General features: G+C 39.5%; 7 protein-coding genes across 8 annotated transcripts; 6 read left to right on the top strand and 1 right to left on the bottom strand.

Moving 5' to 3' along the window:
• The first annotated feature begins 164 nt into the window (after positions 1-164).
• On the top strand, positions 165-2,496 carry LOC17892582 (E3 SUMO-protein ligase MMS21). Its single transcript, XM_006298251.2, has 7 exons — positions 165-333; positions 602-673; positions 1,071-1,181; positions 1,273-1,383; positions 1,519-1,658; positions 1,916-1,998; positions 2,092-2,496. The coding sequence occupies exons 1-7, from the start codon at positions 244-246 to the stop codon at positions 2,232-2,234; spliced, it is 750 nt and encodes a 249-aa protein (XP_006298313.2). The 5' UTR covers positions 165-243; the 3' UTR covers positions 2,235-2,496.
• Positions 2,497-2,636: 140 nt separating this feature from the next.
• LOC17891064 (uncharacterized exonuclease domain-containing protein At3g15140) lies at positions 2,637-5,022 on the top strand. 2 transcript variants are annotated; one of them, XM_006298002.2, is made up of 6 exons: positions 2,637-2,981; positions 3,284-3,486; positions 3,760-3,840; positions 4,091-4,216; positions 4,368-4,491; positions 4,570-5,022. In XM_006298002.2, the coding sequence occupies exons 1-6, from the start codon at positions 2,706-2,708 to the stop codon at positions 4,768-4,770; spliced, it is 1,011 nt and encodes a 336-aa protein (XP_006298064.1). In that variant the 5' UTR covers positions 2,637-2,705; the 3' UTR covers positions 4,771-5,022. The 2 variants fall into 2 exon arrangements, with proteins under 2 accessions (XP_006298064.1, XP_023642188.1); XM_023786420.1 differs by lacking the exon at positions 2,637-2,981 and adding an exon at positions 3,076-3,186.
• Positions 5,023-5,202: 180 nt separating this feature from the next.
• LOC17892756 (putative pentatricopeptide repeat-containing protein At3g15130) lies at positions 5,203-7,551 on the top strand. Its single transcript, XM_023786416.1, has one exon. The coding sequence runs from the start codon at positions 5,322-5,324 to the stop codon at positions 7,389-7,391; it is 2,070 nt and encodes a 689-aa protein (XP_023642184.1). The 5' UTR covers positions 5,203-5,321; the 3' UTR covers positions 7,392-7,551.
• A 300-nt stretch (positions 7,552-7,851) lies between these two features.
• LOC17893465 lies at positions 7,852-15,088 on the top strand. Its single transcript, XM_006296752.2, has 6 exons — positions 7,852-9,731; positions 10,191-10,331; positions 10,457-12,218; positions 12,336-12,586; positions 12,845-13,698; positions 13,815-15,088. Exons 1-6 carry the CDS (start codon positions 8,190-8,192, stop codon positions 14,944-14,946), a joined length of 5,682 nt encoding a protein of 1,893 aa, XP_006296814.1. The 5' UTR covers positions 7,852-8,189; the 3' UTR covers positions 14,947-15,088.
• A 1,492-nt stretch (positions 15,089-16,580) lies between these two features.
• On the top strand, positions 16,581-18,279 carry LOC17893140. Its single transcript, XM_006298041.2, has 2 exons — positions 16,581-17,650; positions 17,761-18,279. Exons 1-2 carry the CDS (start codon positions 17,003-17,005, stop codon positions 18,115-18,117), a joined length of 1,005 nt encoding a protein of 334 aa, XP_006298103.1. The 5' UTR covers positions 16,581-17,002; the 3' UTR covers positions 18,118-18,279.
• Positions 18,280-18,427: 148 nt separating this feature from the next.
• On the top strand, positions 18,428-20,103 carry LOC17891263. Its single transcript, XM_006298258.2, has 4 exons — positions 18,428-18,885; positions 19,011-19,232; positions 19,662-19,687; positions 19,776-20,103. The coding sequence occupies exons 1-4, from the start codon at positions 18,517-18,519 to the stop codon at positions 19,972-19,974; spliced, it is 816 nt and encodes a 271-aa protein (XP_006298320.1). The 5' UTR covers positions 18,428-18,516; the 3' UTR covers positions 19,975-20,103.
• An 82-nt stretch (positions 20,104-20,185) lies between these two features.
• LOC17890826 lies at positions 20,186-22,780 on the bottom strand. The gene has a single exon (XM_006299310.2). It carries the CDS (start codon positions 22,378-22,380, stop codon positions 20,332-20,334), a length of 2,049 nt encoding a protein of 682 aa, XP_006299372.1. The 5' UTR covers positions 22,381-22,780; the 3' UTR covers positions 20,186-20,331.
• Between the last annotated feature and the right edge of the window lie 539 nt (positions 22,781-23,319).

Genomic DNA, 23,319 nt, shown 5'->3' with positions numbered 1-23,319 from the left:
CACAGTCTATTAAGCAAACCCTAGACGGGCTATGTTGTGGATTTAATTGGGCTGCGGCCTTTTTATGGCTTTACCAAAATTAACTACGTGTCGGTTATAGAAGCACAAGACGGCACGCATTCTATTTCGCAAACCTCCACCGTATAACTCAGGCTCTCACACTATCTCCGAGACTCCGACTCCCAATTCTCCCTCCAAAAACAAACCTTGGAAGAAGAAAATTGGAGCGAAGGAGCGATAATTATGGAGACGGCGACCTCTTCCGACGGAGTTGCCGGAAGGATTCGAAACGCTTCGTTGGTTCTTGTATCTGATAACAATTCCACGCTTGCTGTGAGTATTTTCGTCGAAACCACATTCACTTTTTTTGCCTTCTCCCCTTTTTGATGTGAATATCGGTTTCTGAGAATTTCCTCCAAGAGCTTTGAGAAATAGGAGCTTTGGCTGATGATGGGTTTTGACTAGTTAGAAGTAAACAAGGGGGTTTCATATTTGGGGGAAAATATAGCCTAGGAATTTGCTTTATCTTTTGCTTTCCTCTGGATTGGCTTTGCCTTCAAGCTATTCATAGTAGCCTGGTTTTGTTTATTTATATGTGCAGGATATCCGCAAAGCTGTGACAATGATGAAGAACATTGCTGTTCAATTGGAGAAAGAAAATCAAACTGACAAGGTGGGTTATTATTTTGGATTCAATTTTTTCGTTTGTCTGATTAACCCTATAATATATTGATTTGAGACGAAGTGTTTTCAGCGATAGCGCAGTTGTACTCGCTTTTCTTCTTTGCTTCAATAGTTTAGTCTAAAGCCGTTTCATCTCCATGAGTTTTTTTTTTTTGTATTGGCTAATCATAAGTGATCCTCACATTAACTTGAGGGTGCTTCGACTTTCTTCTTCTATGATTGATTCTTGGCTAATTGTATCGCTGTACAACTTGTTATCACATATCTCTTTCTTTCTGACATTGTATTGTCCTCTCCCGCCTAACTCTTTCCTTGATGTCTGGCTTTGTTTTTTCTTAAATGCTCTTTATACTTGGTGTTCATTTTGATATTTTTGGGTTCCACAGGTTAAAGATCTTGAAAATTCTGTGGCTGAGCTACTGAATTTATATAGTGATTGTAATCACCGTTCTTCAGCAATTCAGTCTGTTGCCAATGGGTACCAACCTAGGGAACAGGTACTCCCATTCCTCTTTCTGGTGTTACATAATTAGTTAGTCAGTTGCTTACTTTTAGGTTTCACAGACTAATTCACTCTAATGACTGCAGTTAACGGACTTTCAGAAGTTGCTTGATGATGAATTCACAAAGCTCAAGGCTGCACCTTCTTCAATGCCACAAAATGACCATTTGATGCGTCAGTTCAGGGAAGCTGTTTGGGTATGCATCTACATCATTAGTTCCTCAGTTTATTTTCCTTTTTTTCAGAATAGTATTGTCTTTTACTTCTATTCTTAGCTTGAATCTAATATGTCTGTAGTCCGATTTTCATTTAGTGTCAATGTTTTGCTGCAGAACGTTCATCATGCTGGTGAACCAATGCCTGGTGACGATGAAGAGGACATTGTCATGACCAGTACTCAGTGCCCTCTCCTAAACATGACATGCCCCTTGAGCGGAAAGCCTGTCACTGAACTAACAGAGCCAGTTCGCAGGTACTATGAATGCTTGGATGTCTTGTTTTTATGGATGATTTGCTTGATCTCTCCCATGCTTCATGTGTATGTAGGATGATCCTTAAATCCATATTTACTCGATCATGAGTTCCATATGTATCATAGAATGTGAAATATTACTTTATCTTCCATGTAGCGTAGAGTTAATCACATTTTATGGTGGATAATTTACATGAATGATAGATGATTATGCGGTGAACTGATACTGAGTCTTTCTAATCCTTCTCTGGCTGCAGTATGGATTGCAGGCACGTCTATGAGAAAGCTGTAATCCTGCATTACATAGTCAACAATCCAAATGCAAATTGTCCTGTAGCAGGTAAGATAGTTCTTGCCCATAGCGTCTTATAGAGACACCGTTCCCATTTCCTTTCATACTGATTTTTTCCCCTATGACTACTTAAAATCCCAGGATGCCGAGGTAAACTGCAGAATAACAAAGTGATTTGTGATGCAATGTTAACGGTTGAAATCGAGGAGATGCGCTCGTTGAACAAACAATCTAATAGAGCTGAGGTTATTGAAGACTTCACAGAAGATGTTAATGAAGATTAGATTAAGCATCTCTTAGCCGGGGGTTTATCTGCCGCAATGAAACAACACAGCCTTTGCTCTTCTAAGTCCATTCGGTATATTGAAACAAATCTGAATTCAGCTACCAATTGTTCCACTTTTGGATGTAAATATATCTATTTCGATTCTGAATACAACTGCTAAGTTTTGGCCAAGTTTATGTTCATCTTTTGAGTCTAAGTTATTACATTTCCTGTAGTTCGTAATTTTCAATTTATGACCATTATTTTTTTATTTGGTCTAATCGGTTTATCAAATTTCATGGTATGGTTTGGTTTTGGTTATAATTTTGTGTGGATATAAATCAGTTTGGTTTTAAATTCAGTTTTGGTTCGATATAGATTTGAGTAAATTTGTAATAGTTCAGTAGCTTATGTTCCAGGACAGTTAAGTTTCCTAGACCCTGAGCTGCTGAGCATCTTTTATCTTTAATCGTCAAGCTTTTCGACGATTATGGCGTTGGCTCTCTCTGCATTTCGGGTTTCGATATCAAGAATTAGTCCTTTCCGTGATAGCCGGTTCTCTTATCCCGCCACGTTCGCTTTAGCTCATACCAAACGAATTATGTGCAACTCTTCGCACTCTGTATCGTCATCTCCTTCTCCCTCTGACATTTCTTCTTCTTCTTCTTCTTCTTCTTCATCTTCTACTTTTTCGTTAATGGAAACAAGTAAAATTGCAAGGTGGAGACCCATGTGTTTGTATTACACTCACGGGAAGTGCACAAAGGTAAAACGCTTTGCTACTCGTCTTCCTTGTGAAATTTTGTTTTTTGCTACAGCGGATTAGATTCCATGTCCTTCTTAATTTCTGGTTGGTTCCTGCTTTGAGTGGCTGTGTCTAAACAAACGCTTTTATGCGAATTTTGTATCGACTGTATTATGTCTGCGACTTGTTCGATGGAATGTCTGAACGAGATTGGAACTTGTTTCTTGTTTGTGTCTCGATCGTTATAGTTATTTCTTCACTCCTTTGTTTACACCTAAATAATCGTGAATCATGAGTAGTAAAGTTTACATTGGTGTCATCAGATGGATGATCCTACCCATTTGGAAATTTTCAACCATGATTGTTCCAAGGAACTTCCAGTGACTGCAGCCGATCTTGAGAGAAAGAAGTCACAAGGTTTCAACTTTTTCTTGGTTATCGACTTGGAAGGAAAAGTTGAGATTCTTGAGTTTCCTGTTCTAATCGTAGATGCCAAAACCATGGAAGTCGTAGACTTGTTCCACAGGTTATTACAGCTTTCCTATCTTTAATGACATAACTTTTATTAATGGTCAAAGGGTCTCGGTGTGTTTGATTGGTTTAGTTTTTTTTTTTTTTTCATTGGTTTTCATTGGAGTAAGAACTGCAAGTTCATAGTTAACAGCTGTTAAATTGATGTTCTTTAAGAATTTTATTGCTCATAGCTAGATTTCATAATTTGGTTTATTACATGTCCTATATGAATTTTATCAGTCAATGTTACAATGCAGTTGATTATTTGTTCTTTTTACTTCATAAGGTTTGTAAGACCCACAAAAATGAGAGAGCAAGCAATTAACAAATACATCGAAGGCAAGTATGGGGAACTCGGTGTTGATCGGTATGCCACTTCTATCTTGTTTCCGAATGTAGATATAGATATGGCTACAATGCTTGTTATGTTTTCTTTCTTACTTTAACCTGATCATTAATGTGTGTGTTACGAAATGCAATAGTTGATTATATTTTGCTGCCATAAATGATGATAATGCTATGAATTGGTTTAGAGTCCTCAAACTTCTCCAAACACCTTTTTTTGTTCTCTTTGGATTCTGAGACCGTCTCGCTACCTTTTCAAATTCGAATCGCAGTGTGTGGCATGAGACAGCTATCCCATTTAAGCAAGTTGTTGAGGAATTTGAAGCTTGGTTAGCTGGGCATGGCTTGTGGGATAAAGGTACAGATGGGGATCTGAACAATGCAGCTTTTGTAACCTGGTGAGAATTCTGATGTGAATCTTTGAGTTAACTCTGTTTGTTCCCTTAGGCACAGAAACAATTACCTGAAAGTTCTCTCATAAATTTAAAAATAGTTCTTTACGGAGTTTGCTATCTTTGCGATATTGATTAAGTTGCTCTTACTTATCAGTGGAAACTGGGATATAAAGACAAAGATTCCTGAGCAATGCGTAGTTTCAAATATCAATCTTCCGCCATATTTTATGGAGTGGATCAATCTCAAAGACGTCTACTTGAATTTCTACGGCCGTGAGGTAACTTGGATATATCACTATGCATCATCATCCTATGACATGTTATTACAATATCAGCAATAATATATGCCATGACAGGCCAGAGGAATGGTTTCAATGATGAAGCAGTGTGGTATAAAGCTCATGGGAAGTCACCATCTGGGCATTGATGACACAAAGAACATCACGAGGGTGGTGCAACGGATGCTCTCAGAAGGTGCAGTTCTCAAGATCACAGCTCGAAGGAGCAAATCCAATACGAGAAACGTCGAGTTTCTGTTCAAGAACAGGATCAAGTAACATCTCAAGCAAAAATGAAGAACCCAACAAGCTTCATGATTTATAAATTAGTTACTTAGTTAAGTCTTTCGAGTTTTAAGATGATGGCTCTAAGAAGACAACATGGTTAACCCTAAATGTAATGTGGTGAGAGGTTCTGTAGATTTCCATTTTTAAGAGCTATGGTTTGCAAAGACAACATTTTATTTCTGTAGGATTATCTGATAGATGAGTGTTATCTAATACTATCTAATAAGATCTATAAATCTATTATCTAATTAGGGTAAGAAGAAAACTCATAAATGCTTGGCGGCAAATTTTGGTAGGAAAATCTGAGAAATTCGAAAATAAATAAGATAGGCCCATTAATCGGCCCATTCCTTGTGTTGCTGGTTCATCGGAAAGTCAAATGCTCTTCACTGTGTAGCTCTTCACTCGCTGATTGAGGAAGACTCTCATGTGCTTATTACAAACTCGATTTATCATCTCACCACAGAAATTGCTCATGTGCTTGAGTTTGTTTACAAACTCGAAATTGAGATTCATATCTCATTTGGACCAAGATTACACCGATGATTTTGAATCAGCGACAAAACCTTGTTAAAATCTTGCGGGTTTGCACAAGGAATGGGCTTTCTGGTCAGGGGGGTCAAGTTCATTGCTTTCTTCTGAAATCTGGATCGGGGTTGAATGTGACTTCGAGCAATTATCTTATTGATATGTACTGTAAATGCAGAGAACCGTTGATGGCTTATAAGGTGTTCGACAGTATGCCTGAGAGAAATGTTGTTTCATGGACGGCTCTAATGAGCGGACGTCTACTTAATGGTGACCTTACGGGAACCTTATCTCTTTTCACAGAAATGGGGCGTCACGGTATTCACCCAAACGAGTTCACTTTCTCCACGAATCTAAAAGTTTGTGGTTTGCTTAACGCACTTGAAAAGGGATTGCAGATCCATGGGCTTTGTTTGAAGATTGGCTCTGAAATGATGGTTGAGGTGGGAAATTCTTTACTTGACATGTATTCCAAATGTGGAAAAATCAACGAAGCTGAGAGAGTGTTTCGTTGGATGGTGGATAGGAGTCTTATAAGCTGGAACGCGATGATAGCTGGATATGTACATGCGGGGTATGGTAGTAAAGCTTTGGCAACGTTTGGGATGATGCAAGAGGAAAATATGAAGGAAAGACCTGACGAGTTCACTTTGACTAGCTTGTTGAAGGCTTGCAGTAGCACTGGTATGATTCATGCAGGAAAACAGTTACATGGTTTTCTAGTTAGGAGTGGGTTCCATTGTCCAAGTTCCGCAACCATCTCTGGTTCTCTTGTTGATTTGTATGTCAAGTGTGGAAATCTCTTTAGTGCTCAGCAAGCTTTTGATCAAATCAAGGAAAAGAAAATGATCTCATGGAGTTCATTGATTCTTGGATATGCTCAAGAGGGTGAATTCGTGGAGGCGATGGGTATGTTTAAGCGACTACAGGAGCTAAACTCTCAGATCGACAGTTTTGTTCTTTCTAGCATCATTGGAGTCTTTGCTGATTTTGCCCTCTCGCAGCAAGGGAAGCAAATGCATGCACTTGCTGTTAAACTTCCATCTGGGCTAGAAACATCTGTTTCGAATTCAGTGGTGGACATGTATTTCAAGTGTGGATTAGTTGATGAGGCTGAGAAATGCTTTGCCGAAATGCAGTCGAAAGATGTGATCTCCTGGACTGTAATGATCACTGGCTATGGGAAGCACGGGCTTGGCAAAAAAGCTATTAGTATTTTTAACAAAATGTTGAGACATAACATTGATCCTGATGAGGTATGCTATTTAGCTGTACTCTCAGCTTGTAGCCATTCTGGTATGATCAATGAAGGTGAAGAACTTTTTTCGAAGTTACTTGAGACACAGGGAATTAAACCTAGGGTAGAACACTATGCATGTGTTGTTGATCTATTAGGACGAGCTGGTCGTTTGAAGGAAGCTAAACATCTGATTGACACAATGCCTATTAAACCAAATGTCGGGATATGGCAAACACTTCTTAGCCGCTGTCAAGTACATGGGGACATGGAACTAGGGAAAGAAGTGGGAAAGATTCTTTTGTGGATCGATGGAAAGAATCCTGCAAATTACGTGATGATGTCCAACCTTTATGGCCAAGCTGGTTATTGGAACGAACAAGGGAACACACGAGAGCTTGGGAATGTAAAATGGTTGAAGAAAGAAGCTGGTATGAGCTGGGTCGAGATTGAGAGAGAGGTACATTTTTTCCGTAGTGGAGAGGATTCACATCCTCTGACACTTCTGATCCGAGAAACTTTGAAAGAAGTTGAAAGAAGACTAAGAGAAGAACTGGGATATGTTTACGGCCTGAAACATGAGCTGCATGATATAGATGATGAGTCGAAGGAGGATAACCTTAGAGCTCACAGCGAAAAGCTAGCTATTGGTCTGGCATTGGCATCAGGCGGGTTAAACCAGAAAGGAAACACAATAAGAGTGTTCAAGAACTTGAGGGTATGCGTGGATTGTCATGAGTTCATCAAGGCGGTGTCTAAAATCACGAAAATAGCTTTCATTGTGAGAGATGCTGTTCGGTTTCACAGTTTTGAAGATGGGTGTTGTTCCTGTGGAGATTACTGGTGACCCTCAAGCTTGATTACTTCTGCTAAGTGCCTAAGCATACGATTGGATTTCATAGTAAAACTGATACTGTACGTGGTTAATATAATTTCTCCAATTTTAGAAATAATGTAACTGACGATTTGGAGTTTTGTAATACAATTGTCTATAGATTGTTTTCCAATTTTTGATTGTATTATATTTCGTTTTGCGATGTAACTGTTTTCTGGTGTTACTTCGCTTTGAGATCATCACCTGTAGATATTGTTCTCCGCCTCTCCCATTTTCTTCTGTATGTATCTTACCAGATTTTCTATTAAATACGAAATTGGTTGGCGACTTGGCGGCAACTTTTGGTACGAAAATATTTATATTAGAAATAGCACCCCCTTAAAAAAAGAGAGGCCCAGGACTAGGCCCAATTTCGGCCTTAAGAGGTGCGTATGTTTCCGCAACCGTCGAGCCCCGAGGTAAATTGCGGAGGAGTAATCACCGGAGAGACGAAGTTCTCGGGGAAAGGAAATTTCGATTGTATCATCCACTACGATCCTTAGTTTATAGATTTTCAAGTAAAATTAGTCGAAATTAGATTCTAGGTTTTGGATTATTTTAGGGTAATTCGGATTGGATTCTGCCAATAAGTGGGTTGATCATGGAGTTGCTGTGATGCGTTTTCTTTAAGCACCTCCGTCGTGATACTGTCTCACGAGCTTAAGTTGTGTAGGCGTATGGTTCGGTGAACGCTTTAGTTTTTCTTATGCTCATTTGTATCAGCCCCGAGGAGAACAGTTGTATGCGTACTTGAATGCCGTTTGATTCGCCATGAAATCATCGAATGAGATAAGAAAGAATCGTTCGGGTTCTCCTTCTGGGAAGAAGAGTAAGAAGCTTGCTGCAATATGTGAGGAGGAATACAAAAAAAACCATGGGGAGTCGATGGATAGGGATGGTTGTGCTGACTCTGAACTTCGGCGGAGCTCTAGGGTCAGGAAGATACCTAACATCCTGGACGCTTCTCCTCCTCCTCCAAAGAAAAGGCAGCGTTTTAATAATCGCGGGGATAGGAGTTCCACTAGTATAGAGAGAGTGAGTAAGCACGAGAAGGGGGATTTGGATACCCCAGATGGTTGGAAATCCAGGTTGAGGTCAAAGAAGAGGAACGCTGGTTTTCAAGGGAAGAGGAGACAAAGAGGTGCGGTTAAGGGGAAAAGAAAGCTCGTTTTCAGAAATGGTTCCGATGAGTTGAGTCAAAAAGCAGTGGCAAGAGAAATGGAAGAGGAAGGAGGATCCCCTAAAGGTGGGAAGCTGATTAAAACAAAAAGATCAGTGGAAGTTAAGGAATCCGAAAGTTCGGAGGATGGGGAAAAAGAGTCGGATACCAGTAATTCTGAAGATGAGAGTGCTAGCGAGTCAGAGGAATCAACACAAGCTGACAGTGAAGCCAGAGAGGAAGATAAGAAGAAGAAGGCTACCAAAAGATCTGTTGTTTTAGAGAGTGAGAATGAAGCTGAAATTGATGGAACGGAGACTGAGAGCGAGGATGGAACAGATAGTTCTGACAATGAGATTGATGATAGTGATGAAGAGGGAGAAAGTGAGACACAAAGTAGTGCAGAGAAGACAGGAAGTGAGACTGAAGCTACTGTGGATGAAATGAGAGATGATACTAATGTTAGAATGGAAGCAGTGCAAAATGAAAGTCGGGGTCCAATGGAAGGATTGGAAAATGAGATTGAGATGGGAGTTCAAGATGTGACTACAGAGACGGGTGTAATGATTTCTGGAAGTGAAAATGGCACTGGTATAGGGGAGGATGATAGTGATCTTGCTGATAAAATTAAGAACAGAAAAGGAGATACCTTAAATTCTGAACAACTTCGCGAAGCTAGCATCAAGGTTAATGAGAGTTTGAAGCAGAATGATGACATCGGAGAGCAAGGTGTTTCTAGTACACCATCTCATGATAAGACCAAAGAACAAAGTGAGTTTCTTATTAGAGGGGGTGAAAGTGTGGAAATGCTTGACGAGTTTCCTATTCAGAATGAAACTTGCAAGAAGGCAGTTGACTCAATTTGTACTTCATCAGATAGACTCGGTAAGCCAATCTTCAAGCAAACCAGACGATGTGGGTTATGTGGAGTTGGTACTGATGGCAAACACCCAAAGAAGTTGTTGCAAGATAATGGTGACAGTGATTTAGAGGAACATAGCGGGTCTTCATCTTCAGAGGAGCCAGTCTATGACATATTGGATGGTTTTGGCGATGATCCTGGATGGCTTGGCCGTCTATTGGGTCCTATAAACGATCGTTATGGAATTTCTGGAACTTGGGTTCATCAGAATTGTGCCGTATGGAGTCCTGAGGTAATGTGTGGTTCTGATAATATGACAAAAAACGCCTTCTGATTGCTTTAGTGCATTTACATGTTTTTATCACTTCAATGTTATATATTTCTTGGATTCAATTACAACAATGTGTGTTCAATTCTGTCACAGTGTTTATTTCTCTTTTCACTTCTCTGTTTTTCTCTCGCTTTATCTTTCGTTGTTCTGTGATTTTGTTTCGTAACACTTGATTAATCTCTGACATGGTTGTATTCGCCATTGCTGTTCTTGATGAAAATTTAATTCCACAATTAAAGAGAAGAATATACAAAAACGCTTGTTCAATTTCTCTGATTTTCTCTATTCCTTGATCTAAGCAGTATAAAAGTTCTCTACATATATTTATCTGTTATAGTTATGCTCTTACTGTCTCAGTAATTTCCCTTTTACTTAACTCTGTTTTCTGTAAACCTAAATGTTTATACTCTTGTACTGCAGGTTTACTTTGCTGGTGTAGGATGCTTAAAGAATATAAGGGCGGCACTTTTCAGAGGGAGGTCATTAAAATGCACTCGTTGTGCAAGACCTGGGGCAACCATTGGTTGTCGGGTTGATCGATGTCCAAGAACCTATCATTTGGTCTATTACTACTCTCTTTATGGTTTCCCTTCCTCACCTTTTAGATATAGGCTAATTAACTTGCAGCTGTAACTGGTACTGTATCTTGCTCTAATAACGTCTTCGTGGTGTTCCGTATTTTGCAGCCTTGTGCACGAGCTAATAGTTGCATCTTTGATCACCGTAAGTTTCTCATTGCTTGCACAGACCATAGACATCATTTCCAACCCCATGGTCGTCAGTGTGAAGTCAGAATGAAGAAGATGAAAGCCAAGAGGATGCGATTGGAGATGAAGAAGCACTCAAATGATGCCTGGCGTAAGGATGTGGAAGCAGAAGAAAAGTGGTTTGAGAAATGTGGTGAAGATGAAGAATTTTTAAAACGTGAAAGCAAGAGACTGCATCGAGATTTGTTAAGAGTTGCTCCTGAGTATATTGGGGGTTCTGATTCTGAGAGTGGAAAGGCATTTGAGGGATGGGAATCTGTTGCTGGGCTTGAGGGTGTAACTCAATGTATGAAAGAGGTTGTTCTTATACCCTTACTATATCCAGAATTCTTTGATAACCTTGGACTTACACCTCCAAGAGGTATCCTCTTGCACGGACATCCTGGAACTGGAAAAACTCTTGTGGTTCGAGCGCTGATCGGTTCCCTTGCTCGTGGTAATAGACGGATAGCCTACTTTGCCCGTAAAGGGGCTGACTGTCTGGGAAAATACGTTGGTGATGCTGAGCGTCAGTTAAGACTTCTGTTTCAGGTCGCTGAAAAATGCCAACCATCCATCATATTTTTTGATGAAATAGATGGTCTCGCTCCCAAGCGGTCAAGGCAACAAGATCAGACACATAGCTCTGTTGTATCCACATTGCTTACTTTACTAGATGGCCTAAAGTCGCGTGGCTCAGTGGTGGTCATAGGTGCAACAAATTACCCTGATGCTATTGACCCAGCATTAAGGAGGCCTGGGAGATTTGATAGGGAGATCTATTTTCCACTACCATCCGTTGACAATAGGGCTGCAATCATCTCACTCCATACTAGGAAGTGGCCTAAGCCAGTGTCTGGATACTTGCTCAAGTGGATTGCTAAAGAAACTGCCGGTTTTGCTGGTGCGGATATACAAGCTCTCTGCACACAAGCTGCCATGATTGCTTTAAATAGGAGTTTCCCTTTGCAAGAATCTTTGGCTGCTGCAGAGTTGGGAGTGTCTAGTAGTAATCGTGCTGCTCTTCCATCCTTCTCAGTTGAAGAAAGAGATTGGTTGGAAGCTTTATCCCGCTCCCCACCCCCATGTTCACGTAGAGGAGCAGGAATAGCAGCTAGTGATATATTTTCGTCCCCGCTGCCCACTTACTTGGTGCCTTCTTTATTACCACCATTGTGTTCCTTACTTGTTGCTTTTCATCTTGAAGAACGTATCTTGCTACCACCTCTTCTTTCTAAAGCAGTGGTTGATGTCCAAAATGTGATCCGCTCTGCTTTGAGCGACAAGAGGATAACTGAGGGCTTTTGGTGGTCCCATGTTGATACTCTTCTCCAAGATGTAGATGTTGTAAAGGATATAGTACAAAGACTTTCTTATACTGGGATACTAGATGGAGGTTGTGACGTGGTTAGATCGATTGCAAGCATTCCTGGTGCTAATGACTGTAGTTTGGGTTCTGCACAATTCATGGTACAGAGAGCTCGCCAACATCCTGGGCTTTTGGGAAATGCTTCTGTAGAATCAACGAACAAGTCAGGGTTCCAATTGCTTATTGCTGGAGCATCTAAATCTGGTCAACGTCATCTTGCTTCGTGTATCTTGCATTGTTTTATTGGTAATACAGAGATGCAGAAGATAGACACAGCAACAATTTCACAAGAAGGAAATGGGGATCTGGTGTTAGGCATAACTCACCTATTAAGTATGTATTTTTTCTTTTTCTTTGTCTAGTCTTTCATTATATGTAACTCTTTTATTGCTTGGTTTCTAGCCCATTTCCAGTTAACTTACCTAACTGGAATATCTGGTCTGCTTGTAGTGAAATGTGCTAGCAGGAAATCATGTGTGGTATTCATGCCAAGGATTGACTTGTGGGCTGTGAAGACAGAAACTACACTGAATGAGGAAGTTGAGTGTGATGATGATTTTGTAAAGGAAAATTGTTCTCCCATTGTTCCAGAGATTGGAGAGGAAAAGGCATTGCAGAATGCTGCTCGAGTTTCACATGCTTGGAACACATTTTTTGAGCAAGTAGAATCATTGCGAGTTTCCACAAAGATGATGATTCTGGTATGCTTAACTTCTTACATAATATTTTTTTTCTTCAATATATTGTCCTTGTAACGGCACTTGATAATAGGCTGTCTAGACTTATTGTTTTTTAGTTATTTTTGGTTAGTCCTTTGTTTATTTTATTTTATTTTGTGAGGGTAATGTACGCTCTATACTATGCATTTTCAAGTCTTTGTATACCCTTTTCTTTGTTGATTAGCAGTCTCTGAGAAGACTGCCAACACTTGAGACTAAAATTGTTTCTTTTGGTGACAGGCTACTTCTGGCATTCCCTACAAACTCCTACCTCCTAAAATACAACAGTTCTTTAAGACTGACCTATCAAAGGAGTATCAGCCAACTATGTCTGAGGCTGTTCCACAGTTCACTGTACAAGTTGTTGAAAATTCTAACCAGGACATAGTCATTGACCTGTCTGCTACTGAGTTATCAAGGCGAGCAATCCAAGTGTTTCTTCATTTGGTTCATCAGGGAACCCATACTCACTGTGACTTACGGAAGAAATACCAAAGAGAGGATCCTGACCGCAGAGATGCAGCCTATCAGAATAATAATGATCTTGGTGCAGGAGAAGAAGCAGTTGCTAAATCAAAACCCCTTGATGACGGTTCTGTAAAAGTTCCACCATTACCTATCAACATTAATGTGAAAGCGAAATCAAGCCTGCAGTTAGCTGTCTCCACATTTGGTTATCAAATTCTACGGTATCCTCAGTTTGCTGAACTTTGTTGGATAACATCAAAGCTTAAGGAAGGGCCAAGTGCAGATGTTTCTGGTCCTTGGAGAGGATGGCCGTTCAATTCATGTATCACTCGTCCTTGTAATTCCTCAGAGCAGGCTATTACTGCTTCCGATTCCAACAATGTTAAAGGCAAAGATTCATCTGGGATTGTCAGAGGCCTTATTGCTATTGGATTATCAGCGTATAGAGGAACCTATTTATCCCTGAGGGAAGTCTCTATTGAGGTACGGAAGGTTCTTGAGCTCTTAGTTGGATGGATCAATGTAAAAATCAATGCTGGAAAGGACAGATGTCGATATATTCGAATTTTGTCTCAAGTTGCTTACCTGGAAGATCTGGTTAATAGTTGGGTATATGCAATGCGAAGGTACGCCTTAAAGCTTTTTGTCTTATGTATGTTTGTTTTAAGACATACATAACTTCATTGTTTTATGTATGTTTGTGCACACACAGACATATCTAACACATCTTCACTGTTTACAGTTTTGAGTCGACCACTCCAACAGAGATGACGGATCCATTGTCTTGTTCCGTACTCAATCCATCAGTGAGGAATGAGCCAACTGAGCAAGGATCATCTGATCGGTCAAAAGGGTTAGAAAAAGACCCGAAAGAAGATACCGAAAACCTGAATTGTCCAGACTCTATAGCATCTAGTAATCTTATCGATAGTCATCAGCCACTTCTGGAGATTGCAAATGGTCATAGTGGAACAAATCATGAACCTTTACTTGATACTGGGCATCTTATTACCCACAGTACGGATGAAATAATGATCGAAGATTCAGGAGTGGGTTCCTTACGACAGGCTGTTCTTGATCTTAACTCTCCTGCAGCTGACCATGAACAGAGTGAAACTCACCAGGGATCATGCGAGGTAGAAACTACCACAACAGCCATTGCTTTGCAAGGAAAAGCTAATTCCAAAGAAAATCCTCATGGATCTGGGGAGTCCAATCCTCTCTCCCTGAAAGATCCCCACAAATTAGCGGACTTAGATCATAGTAAAGCCTGGGACGGAGTTCAATGCTTAGAATCTGCAAGCAACATGTCGGAACAAGTTAAAAAAGATGAAACAACTGCAAGTACTAATCCTCTGGATGACCCTAGTTTGGTGTGTTTGTACCGGTGCTGCTCCCAGTGTGTCTCCATCCTCCACGATTCTATGCATAAATTAGTTACTCGCGAATTGAGACTTGGTAAGAGTTACATCACAACAGAGAGTATACATGATGCAGTTTCTTCATTATCAGTTGAGCTTATTGCTGCTGTTAGAAAGTTCATCTCTGCAAAAAACAGTGGTACTACACAGGAAGGAAAGATTGATGATCAAGATGGGTGTCCAGAAAAGGAAGCGTGTTCTTGCAAGCACTTATCCGGTAATTTTCTTGCCTCAGTTGAATGTTGCAGTCATTTTGCTGAAGAGCGAGGGAGCTTAGATGAAGCAAACACAAATCCAAGCCCTAAGACTTGGCTAGAACCATTATTCATTTTCAAAGATGGAATATTGGTTCCGGTAAGTACTGAAGATGACAGCTCTTTGCATTGTAAATATGATAGATTCTGCCTTGGTTCTCTGGTAGAGTTAATTGCAACTGAGATGAAGCCTTTTTGATGGATTCATCTGTTATCTTATGTTACCCAAATCAACTGGTGTCTCTTGCCATTGATTTGCTGTGTACTGGTAAAACAAATTTAGCTCAGGTATGAAGAAAAAAAAATCAGCAGCTTTCTGGCTCAAGTTTATGGTTTTTCAAGCTGCCTCTATATATTTTACTGAGCTTTACATTTTTCTGTTTGGTTGGTAATTAATATCTTTGATGGGATTAGCTTTCTTATGAAATGTGGCCAAAGCTAATCAGTCAATTTAGCTGCGTACCTGAGATAACTGTGATGGGATTAGCATTCTTATCCTCAGCATCGTCAACAAAATCTTCAGGTACGCAGCTAAACTGACTGATTAGCTTTGGCCACATGTCACACAAACCTAATGAAGATTACGGCTGATTAACATAATATAATGTGAAATCATACTAGCATACTAGCATATGCGATGTCATACTATAATTGGAGAAGAATAATGTAGGTTCAGAGCTCGAGAGTTATTGCTTTTACATTAACATAAATTTTAATATTACCAATACAATATCTTTGTATTTATTATAGGTTACTAAAATTCTTAGCTGTCGCGTAGGAGGCGATGGATAACAAAATAATATTTTTAAAAATATATATGAAAACTGTATATATTTTAATAATAATATAGAAAAACCCAAATTGTTACATTACTAGTATTAGTTTAAGAATCACATGGCATGTTGACTGGCATGACAGGGCTTATTATGCCGTTTCTTAGCAATCATACCTTTTGTTGAAAAACCTTATTTTTCTTAGTTGTTGCCAGAAATCCTTTTGATTTGTTTATCTATATTAACATTTTTGAAATACTTTTCGTGTTTTACCCTTTTATTTTGTAATATTTGCATAATTCAACCTTTGTCATTTGATTAAATAACAAAAGTTTAGAATAAATTTTGTAATTAACTCATAATAAAATTATAAAATTGGAAATCAGTATTTTTTACATTTAACAAAATTTTCTAAAATATCTCCCTAAGAAACTGAAAATTTCTTAAATATCTTTAAATGATCTTATTAGTTTTCAAATTTATATTTTTACATATAACATATGTATAATAAAAATACAAATTTTTTTCCGCATATGTTGCCATATGAATTTTTGAAAACGGACGTATATTAATCGGTACATAAAATGTATGTATTAAAATATTATTGGTAATTGTGTAGCACGGGTCATGTGATGGAACAAATTATAAATTACATAATTATGATTATAGATGTTTTTACGGATTGTATACTATAGTATAACTCACAAAATCTTTTAATATGAGATTATACTTCTTCAACGAAAATGTTATGTCAACATCATTTTATTATTTTAAATATTATACTTATTTAATTAAGTTGATCTAATTACGATTATAGAAATGATAAATTATCATACAATATTTTACGGTTAAATCATAAAATTAACAATTAAAATATAGTAGTACACTTTTATATACCAAACAAAATTAATAAAAAATATATTTTACAATATCGTCCCGCGCTGTACCGCGGGTTAAAATCTAGTATCAATTTATTTTCGTTATCCACTTTAATTACTTAATTATTTATTTTCCTTTGGTTTTACTAATTTTCTTAAAAACTAATAGTTTTAGAAGTCTTGAATATACAAAAATTTATAGTTTTTACCACTGAAATTTAAAAGTAAGTGGAGTCAAAATATTTATGAGTTCCCTAGAAGTTAGTAATAGATTGACTCCAAAAATTCAGAGAATAGTTGAAAATGAAAGAATCTTAAAAATTATTATGGAAAAGTCGAAATTTCTTTCCGTTTTTGTTTCACTCAAAATTTTCTTCTTTTATTTATCATGTACCAAAACAAAAACATTGACTCCACATAAAAACATTAAAAATAATGTTAAAAAAATAAGTGCTGAATGGTTGCCCACATGGTCACCTCTTAATAAGTCTCCAGAATCTATGTGCTTCAAATACAAACCCAACAAAAGAAGAAGAAGAAGAAACAAGAACTCATACTTATCTCTTTTTGTTATCTCTTGTCTGAACTTATAACAAAAAGAAAAATGGATTCTGGTTCGAATGATCATGTAGAATTGGAAGAAGTCGAAGCCATTGATGATCTTCTCGAAGATTTCTGGTTCTTTGATAACTTACTTGACAGAAGATCAAGGATCTTGAGGTACTGTCATTCAGATCCTTACCCGTTTTCTCCTTCACCTTCTTCTTCTTCTTCCTCCACTTGTCCCAAACCCGAATTTCCGGAAAATGGAGATTCCGGTTCGGAGAATATGCTTCTAAAAGCTTCCACTGGGGAAGAATCTGTTCTACCGCCGTGTATTGAGAAAAACAAAGGTGCAGGCGAGCCTGAGAAGATAAAGACGATGAGGAGGCAGTTCTCGGAGAAGATTAGGGTTCAGGAACGAAGAACTTACTTGCAGAAAAAGGAACCTGTGGTTCGAGAAAAGGGAATTAAAGACAGTTCAAGAAGAAACAGAACAGTTAATAGCTGTAATAACAGTGTCCAGTGTTGTTCGATGGGAGGGAGTTTGCAGAGAACTCAGACATTGCCGAGTTACATAGGAAGAGAAGACGATGGAAATGAGTTTCAAGATCAAGAGATTGATGATTCAAGAATGGGATTCTTGATCCGTGAAGCCATCGCTAGCTCTTCTTCTTCTGGATTCACTCCAACAAAACAGAACACTCCAAAGGTGATCTATTTTTTCACATTATACTTCTCTAATACTTGTATGATTGGATTCAATCATTGCTGTTATGAAGACTTTGAATTTTGATCAGAATGTTTTAAAAATTTGTGCAGGTTTCAAGCATTCCAAGGCATAGACCACCGAGAAACTCGAGATCAGAAGACGCTATTCAAGAACTGGTCGTCAAATCACAAAAAACCCCAAGTCCCAAAACGCTTCGTAAAACATTAAGCAGCATCGATACGAAAGAGATTCTGATGTTGAAGGATTTAGACATTGATTCAGAGAAGAAGCAAGACGAAGAAGAAAAACATAGGAGGATCCCACGAGCCTCCTCGAAAAACCGGTCTGCAGCGGTGGTGGGACAGCCGATTCCTGTTTGGGTTCCAAAGGATTCAAGTAGAGACATGAAAGCTCAAATCAAGTTTTGGGCTCGAACCGTTGCAAGTAATGTTCGACAAGAATGCTGATAACATTTGCTTTCATTCACAACAAATTGCTTCCAATATATATATACACACACAACAGCTCATTTCATATTCTTTCGTTCCCTTTTTTGTTCAAAAACATTCGTCTATCATTTCACCTACAAGAAGGGAAATAAAAACTTAATAATGGGTTTTGTGACTTGTGGGCGAAAAGCCAACTGAAGTAGTATTTTACATGAAGAAGAATGCACATAAAAACTAAAGTGAAACTACATACAGTTTGGTATATAGTTTTTGTCTGTACAATGGTGATGTTGAACCTTCTGAATCACGTAAAGTGTCTCCCGAGCGAAACCCTCTAAACGGTGGAGAGGCTTTCAAGTGAGGATATTTGAAGAAGACGTTAATGGTGAGATAAAAATCTTTCGACGGCTAAGAAAAATGTTAGTGTTGCAGAGCCACCAGTGTCTCTTCACTTTCCCTCACCGTCTCCGTCCGACTCGTCTTGTCTCTCTCTACCGCTTACCGGAATCTATTTCTCCAGTATCCGCTTTCACCAGGATCCGACCCGATAGAAACCGGGTATCCGCTGTAAGAAAAATCGCCGATGTGGCGGAGGTTGAGGAAGATGGCCCAATTGAGCTTCCTCCGTCGTCTTCATCGTCTCCGTTTTCTACCACTAACTCCATTTTCGCCACTTCCGATGACCCTAGTCCTCTCCAGTTAGCCACCAGTGTGCTTCTAACCGGTGCCATCACTGTCTTCCTCATCCGCTCGGTTCGACGGCGCGCTAGACGCGCCAAAGAGCTGGTAAATTCATTCTCATCCTCCTCTCATTAAAATCAATCGATTTGATAAAGTTTCGACTTGAATTTTTGGGAAATTGTGTTTGATAATTTGGGAAGGAGAATGAGTGTTTTGGTGTGGAATTGTAGACGTATAGATCAACTGGAGCAAAGAAATCTTTGAAAGATGAGGCAATGGATACTCTGAAAGCATTGGGCTCAACTCCATTAGAAGGTGTTAAGTCAACTCCATCGGCAGCTCAGGCTTTCCTTGGTGCGGTAGCAGCAGGAGTCATTGCTCTCATTCTTTACAAGTTCACTGTTACCATTGAATCAGGTCTCAACCGCCAGACTATCTCTGATAACTTCTCGGTTCGTTTCTTCACCATTCTTTGTACCTTTTTTTTTTTATCTCATTCACTGATTGCGTCAAAGTTGCTGTTTCTTCCTAACTTTGCTTTGGGTTGGGTTTTAGTAAGTAAGAATACCTTGTGTTCCAAGCAATACCCATAAGTTGAGAGATAAAAGTGATGGATAAGATCAACCCCAATCCATGACTTTTGAATTCAATGCGCAATTAGTGTTATATATTTATGCAAAGGACCCATTTTTGTCCATACATGAATCTCTTTACTCAGTTCGTTTCTTCATTCAGTTACCCTTTTGATCATTGCCTGTGTTAAAAAAAGTAGATGAGTCTGCCCATTCCATGGTTTTTGAATTCTATTATGTGCAACTAACTAGCTATGCATTCAACTTGTCGTCACTAAAAGCTTCGTCTATGTCTTCTATTTTTTGCAGGTTAGGCAAATCACGGTAACCGTAAGGTACATATAAGCTCTATCACTTTCTCTGTATTCCTAATATCAAGCTATTCTTGCAATTTCTTAGACGAAACTCTTCATTTTCTTGCAGGACTATCATCAACGGTATATGCTACCTAGCAACATTTATTTTCGGTTTCAACGCTATAGGGCTACTCCTTTACTCTGGTCAATTAGCCTTCAACGAAGATTCCGATGAAAACATGAAAGCCACAACACAGCCTGGAGACTCATCAGGTGACAACAGTGAGGTAAATAAAAGCAATGAGGATCAAACTTCAGGTGATTGATCCGGTCTTTGTATTTGTTAGTTGTACTATGAAACATGTAATAATAAAAATATCATATTCAATCAATGTATGTATAAATTGTTTTCTTTTTTTCAATTGATTGTAAACTGTCTACCTGTTTGTTGGGAAGCGTTAGGTGTTGTTAGTTTCGATGGGACTTTATCGACCAGAGAGTGAGACATTAGACTAACGGACAAAACACGGATACAGATTTTCATGAAAAAACATTGACACAGTGAAAGAAATGAATTATGACTAGCAAAACAAATTTACAAACAAGGACTTGTAGTATTTTAAAATTACTATTACACCCAAATAGTTTTCTTTATTCCCACTCACGTCCCCCCCCCCTTTCTTCTAGAACCCTACTCCGGCGGCGCCGACTCCGACGGTTGCCGGAGTGTGTGGCTCGAGCTTCCTATTTTTCCAGAAACAAGCTTCCGGCGCTAGCTTTGAAGCTGACTTCCTAGGTTCAGATTTGCAACGTGGCAGTACTGGTGGCTCGTACGCCTTATTAGCTCCGGCTACCTTCTGCTCCCCAACCGCCGCAGCCGTCATTATTATGGGTGGAGCTGCTGGATATGAACACGATGACCGTGGCGGCTGAAGGTGTAAGGGTGGTTTATCGATTGAACGCCGGCGAGAAGATGCGTTGGAATCAACGGCTGCGACGATTCGCTTCTTGGGTTGATGATGATGATGATTATCTCCGGTAGGTTCTGGTGGTATCTTCTTCGCCGGAGGTCTTCCTGGTACACATCTAACGAAATCTGTACTGCAAACCCAAGTCTCCTTGGAAACTTCCATTGATAGCTTTGGTTCACACATCATTAGCAGCAAACAATCCGGTAACACCTTATAGGGCGTCGCCGTCGTCTTCTTAAGTTGACTTCCTCCTCTCAGCACCACTTCTGGACTCGGGTCGGGTTCTCTGTTTCCTTGTTCGGATCTTTCCTCGTTTTGAGTTACAGAGACAGCAACACCAACCTCTTTCTTCTCTTCTTCTTCTTGGTCCTCCGCCTCAGCCACTGCAGCTAAGTCTTCCACGTCCGCCTCAGCCATGTGCTCCTCTTCTTCTATGGCGTTTCTGATATGATCTTCAATGTTTTTCAAAATCGTAGCTTCAATTTCTTCTTGAAACGAATCAACCTCCAAGATTTTCGAAGCTTCTGCTTCTTCATCTGCTTCCACAATCGAATCTTCCAAAACTTGGACTCTATCTTCTTCCTCTGTAACAGGATTTGAAGCCAGAGGAAGAGGAGGAACAACCTCTGCTTCTGGTTCAACAACTGCAACTTCTTCTCTCTCCCCAGAAATCCATTTCTCACACAAGTCGATCCGTTTCTTATCTTCAATCTCCAGCTCAAACCTTCTTCTTCTCTCATCGTGTTCGTCCTCTTCTCCTCCTCGGTATACGCCGTCGTTTAACGACAACTGTCTTTCCCGAACCCGGTTAGCTAACGCCGCAACCTTAACCGGATCAGATCTACACCGCATCAGCAGCAAAGCATTCTTCGGCGGAGAACAGATACTCATCCGCCCAACTTCTTCTCCTCTCTCTTTCTTCTCCGTCTTCATCTCAATCTCACTCAAATCAAGCCCCTCGAAAACATGCCTCCGACGACTCCTCCGTCTATCCTCCTCAACATCGTCTTCTCCACCAACAACAAGCTCAATCTCTCTTCTCTTCCCTCCCGACGTCTCCTCCACCGCCACAAACCACCTCGTAAACACCGCACCACACGAGTTTCCTCCTCCGCCGCAACCCTCGTTGTTACTCTCAACTCGTCTCCCATCTCCATGACTGTTCTCCGTACACGAAGATCTACACGGGAAGAAACAGTTGAGCTCGGAACCAAACGACCTCAACGACTCGCAGATAGTCACCGGAAGATGAACCCAGCGATTCTCACTCGCATCAAAACGACATCCGCTGCCGCTACCGCCGTCGTTTAGATCAGCCGATCTCCTGAAACTAGTGTCACCGCCACTTTTCCTCCTAGATCTAGCTCTCATCTTCTTCTTGACATGCTTCCTAGTCTTGACCCTAACCTGACCAATACAGGTGACCTTGGGAGACGAGGGCTCTATGTTGTTGTTGTTGGTGGTAGTATTCTCGTAGGCAGATCCAGATCTCTTGCGTCCGCCATTAGCACCAAACATGGGAGAGTTCAAAACCCCAGCGGAAGCGTTCTTGAAGCTACCGCTGGTACGGAGACGACGGCTGAGGGAAGTGGTGAGACAAGCGGAACGAGCAGGACTATGGATGGATTTAGAAGAGAGACGCATGGAAGAAGAAGAAGAGAAACGAGAAGTGAAACAAATGAAAAGATCGGTAGAAGAAGCATTGTTGTTGCTACTACTGTTAATACTAGAAGAACGGTGGGGTCTCTCAGTTTCCGCCATTGTTTTTTTTGTTTTTTACAGAGAGAAGAAGGAGAAGAAGTGTGTAGTCGTAGTAGGAGTAGAGCTATCTCCTCTCCATTGGAGAGAGATTAGATAGAGAGATAAATTATCTGTTGTGAGACGAGTGTAACGGAATCGAGAGACTTACTATAGCTTAGGAGTAATTTACCAAAAAATACCCCTCCCTTCGATCTGATGAGAGTAAGAGATTCCTTGTTCCTAAATATATTGTGTGTTCGTTTGACCCAATAAAAAGATAATCTAAAAATGCTTTGGTTGTGTGGTGTGGTTGATAAGAATGGGGAGGGTTGAATTGGTAAAAATTGGTGTAGGATGGTGAAAGAGAGTGAGTTTAGAGTGGCCCATGAGGCAAAAAAAAGAGATCGTACGTTCTCTCTCTGTGGAAAGACACATGTGTGTGCACACACACACACTAACTAAAGCCTAAAGCTATTGGCTTTCCCAAAAATACAAACACTCAGACACGCATGTCTCTTGTGTATTTTTTTCTCTTTTTTTTTTTTTGCTTTCTTTTGTTTTCCTACTCTCTTTCTTTTTTTTTTTTTTTTATATAGCTTTTGGACTGTTTTGATGGAAATATAAATAAAAACTTCACTTTTATTTCCTTTGGAAAGATACTGACTTTTTGTGAAATTCAAAAGTTTTTTTTTTTTTTTTGTCAACTAAATTCAAAAGTTTCTTTGGAGTTTTTTTATATTCTCTCGTAGCTAGATTTTTATTGGACATATATGCATGTAGAGATTGGAGGGATCTTGGATGACAAGTGGATGCTTTTTCCACTAAATTGTTTGTATCACATAAAATTCAAACAATATAAAAACACAGCCACAATTTTTTTGGTTGCAAATTGTAACTTGTGGACACATCCTTTTTGTTATCAATCAATATATATAAATATGCCGTGACAAAAAAAAAATG

Source organism: Capsella rubella, unplaced genomic scaffold (genome assembly GCF_000375325.1).
Source record: "Capsella rubella cultivar Monte Gargano unplaced genomic scaffold, Caprub1_0 scaffold_3, whole genome shotgun sequence".
Lineage (NCBI taxonomy): Eukaryota > Viridiplantae > Streptophyta > Magnoliopsida > Brassicales > Brassicaceae > Capsella > Capsella rubella.
This window is presented reverse-complemented; position numbering and strand designations above follow the sequence as displayed.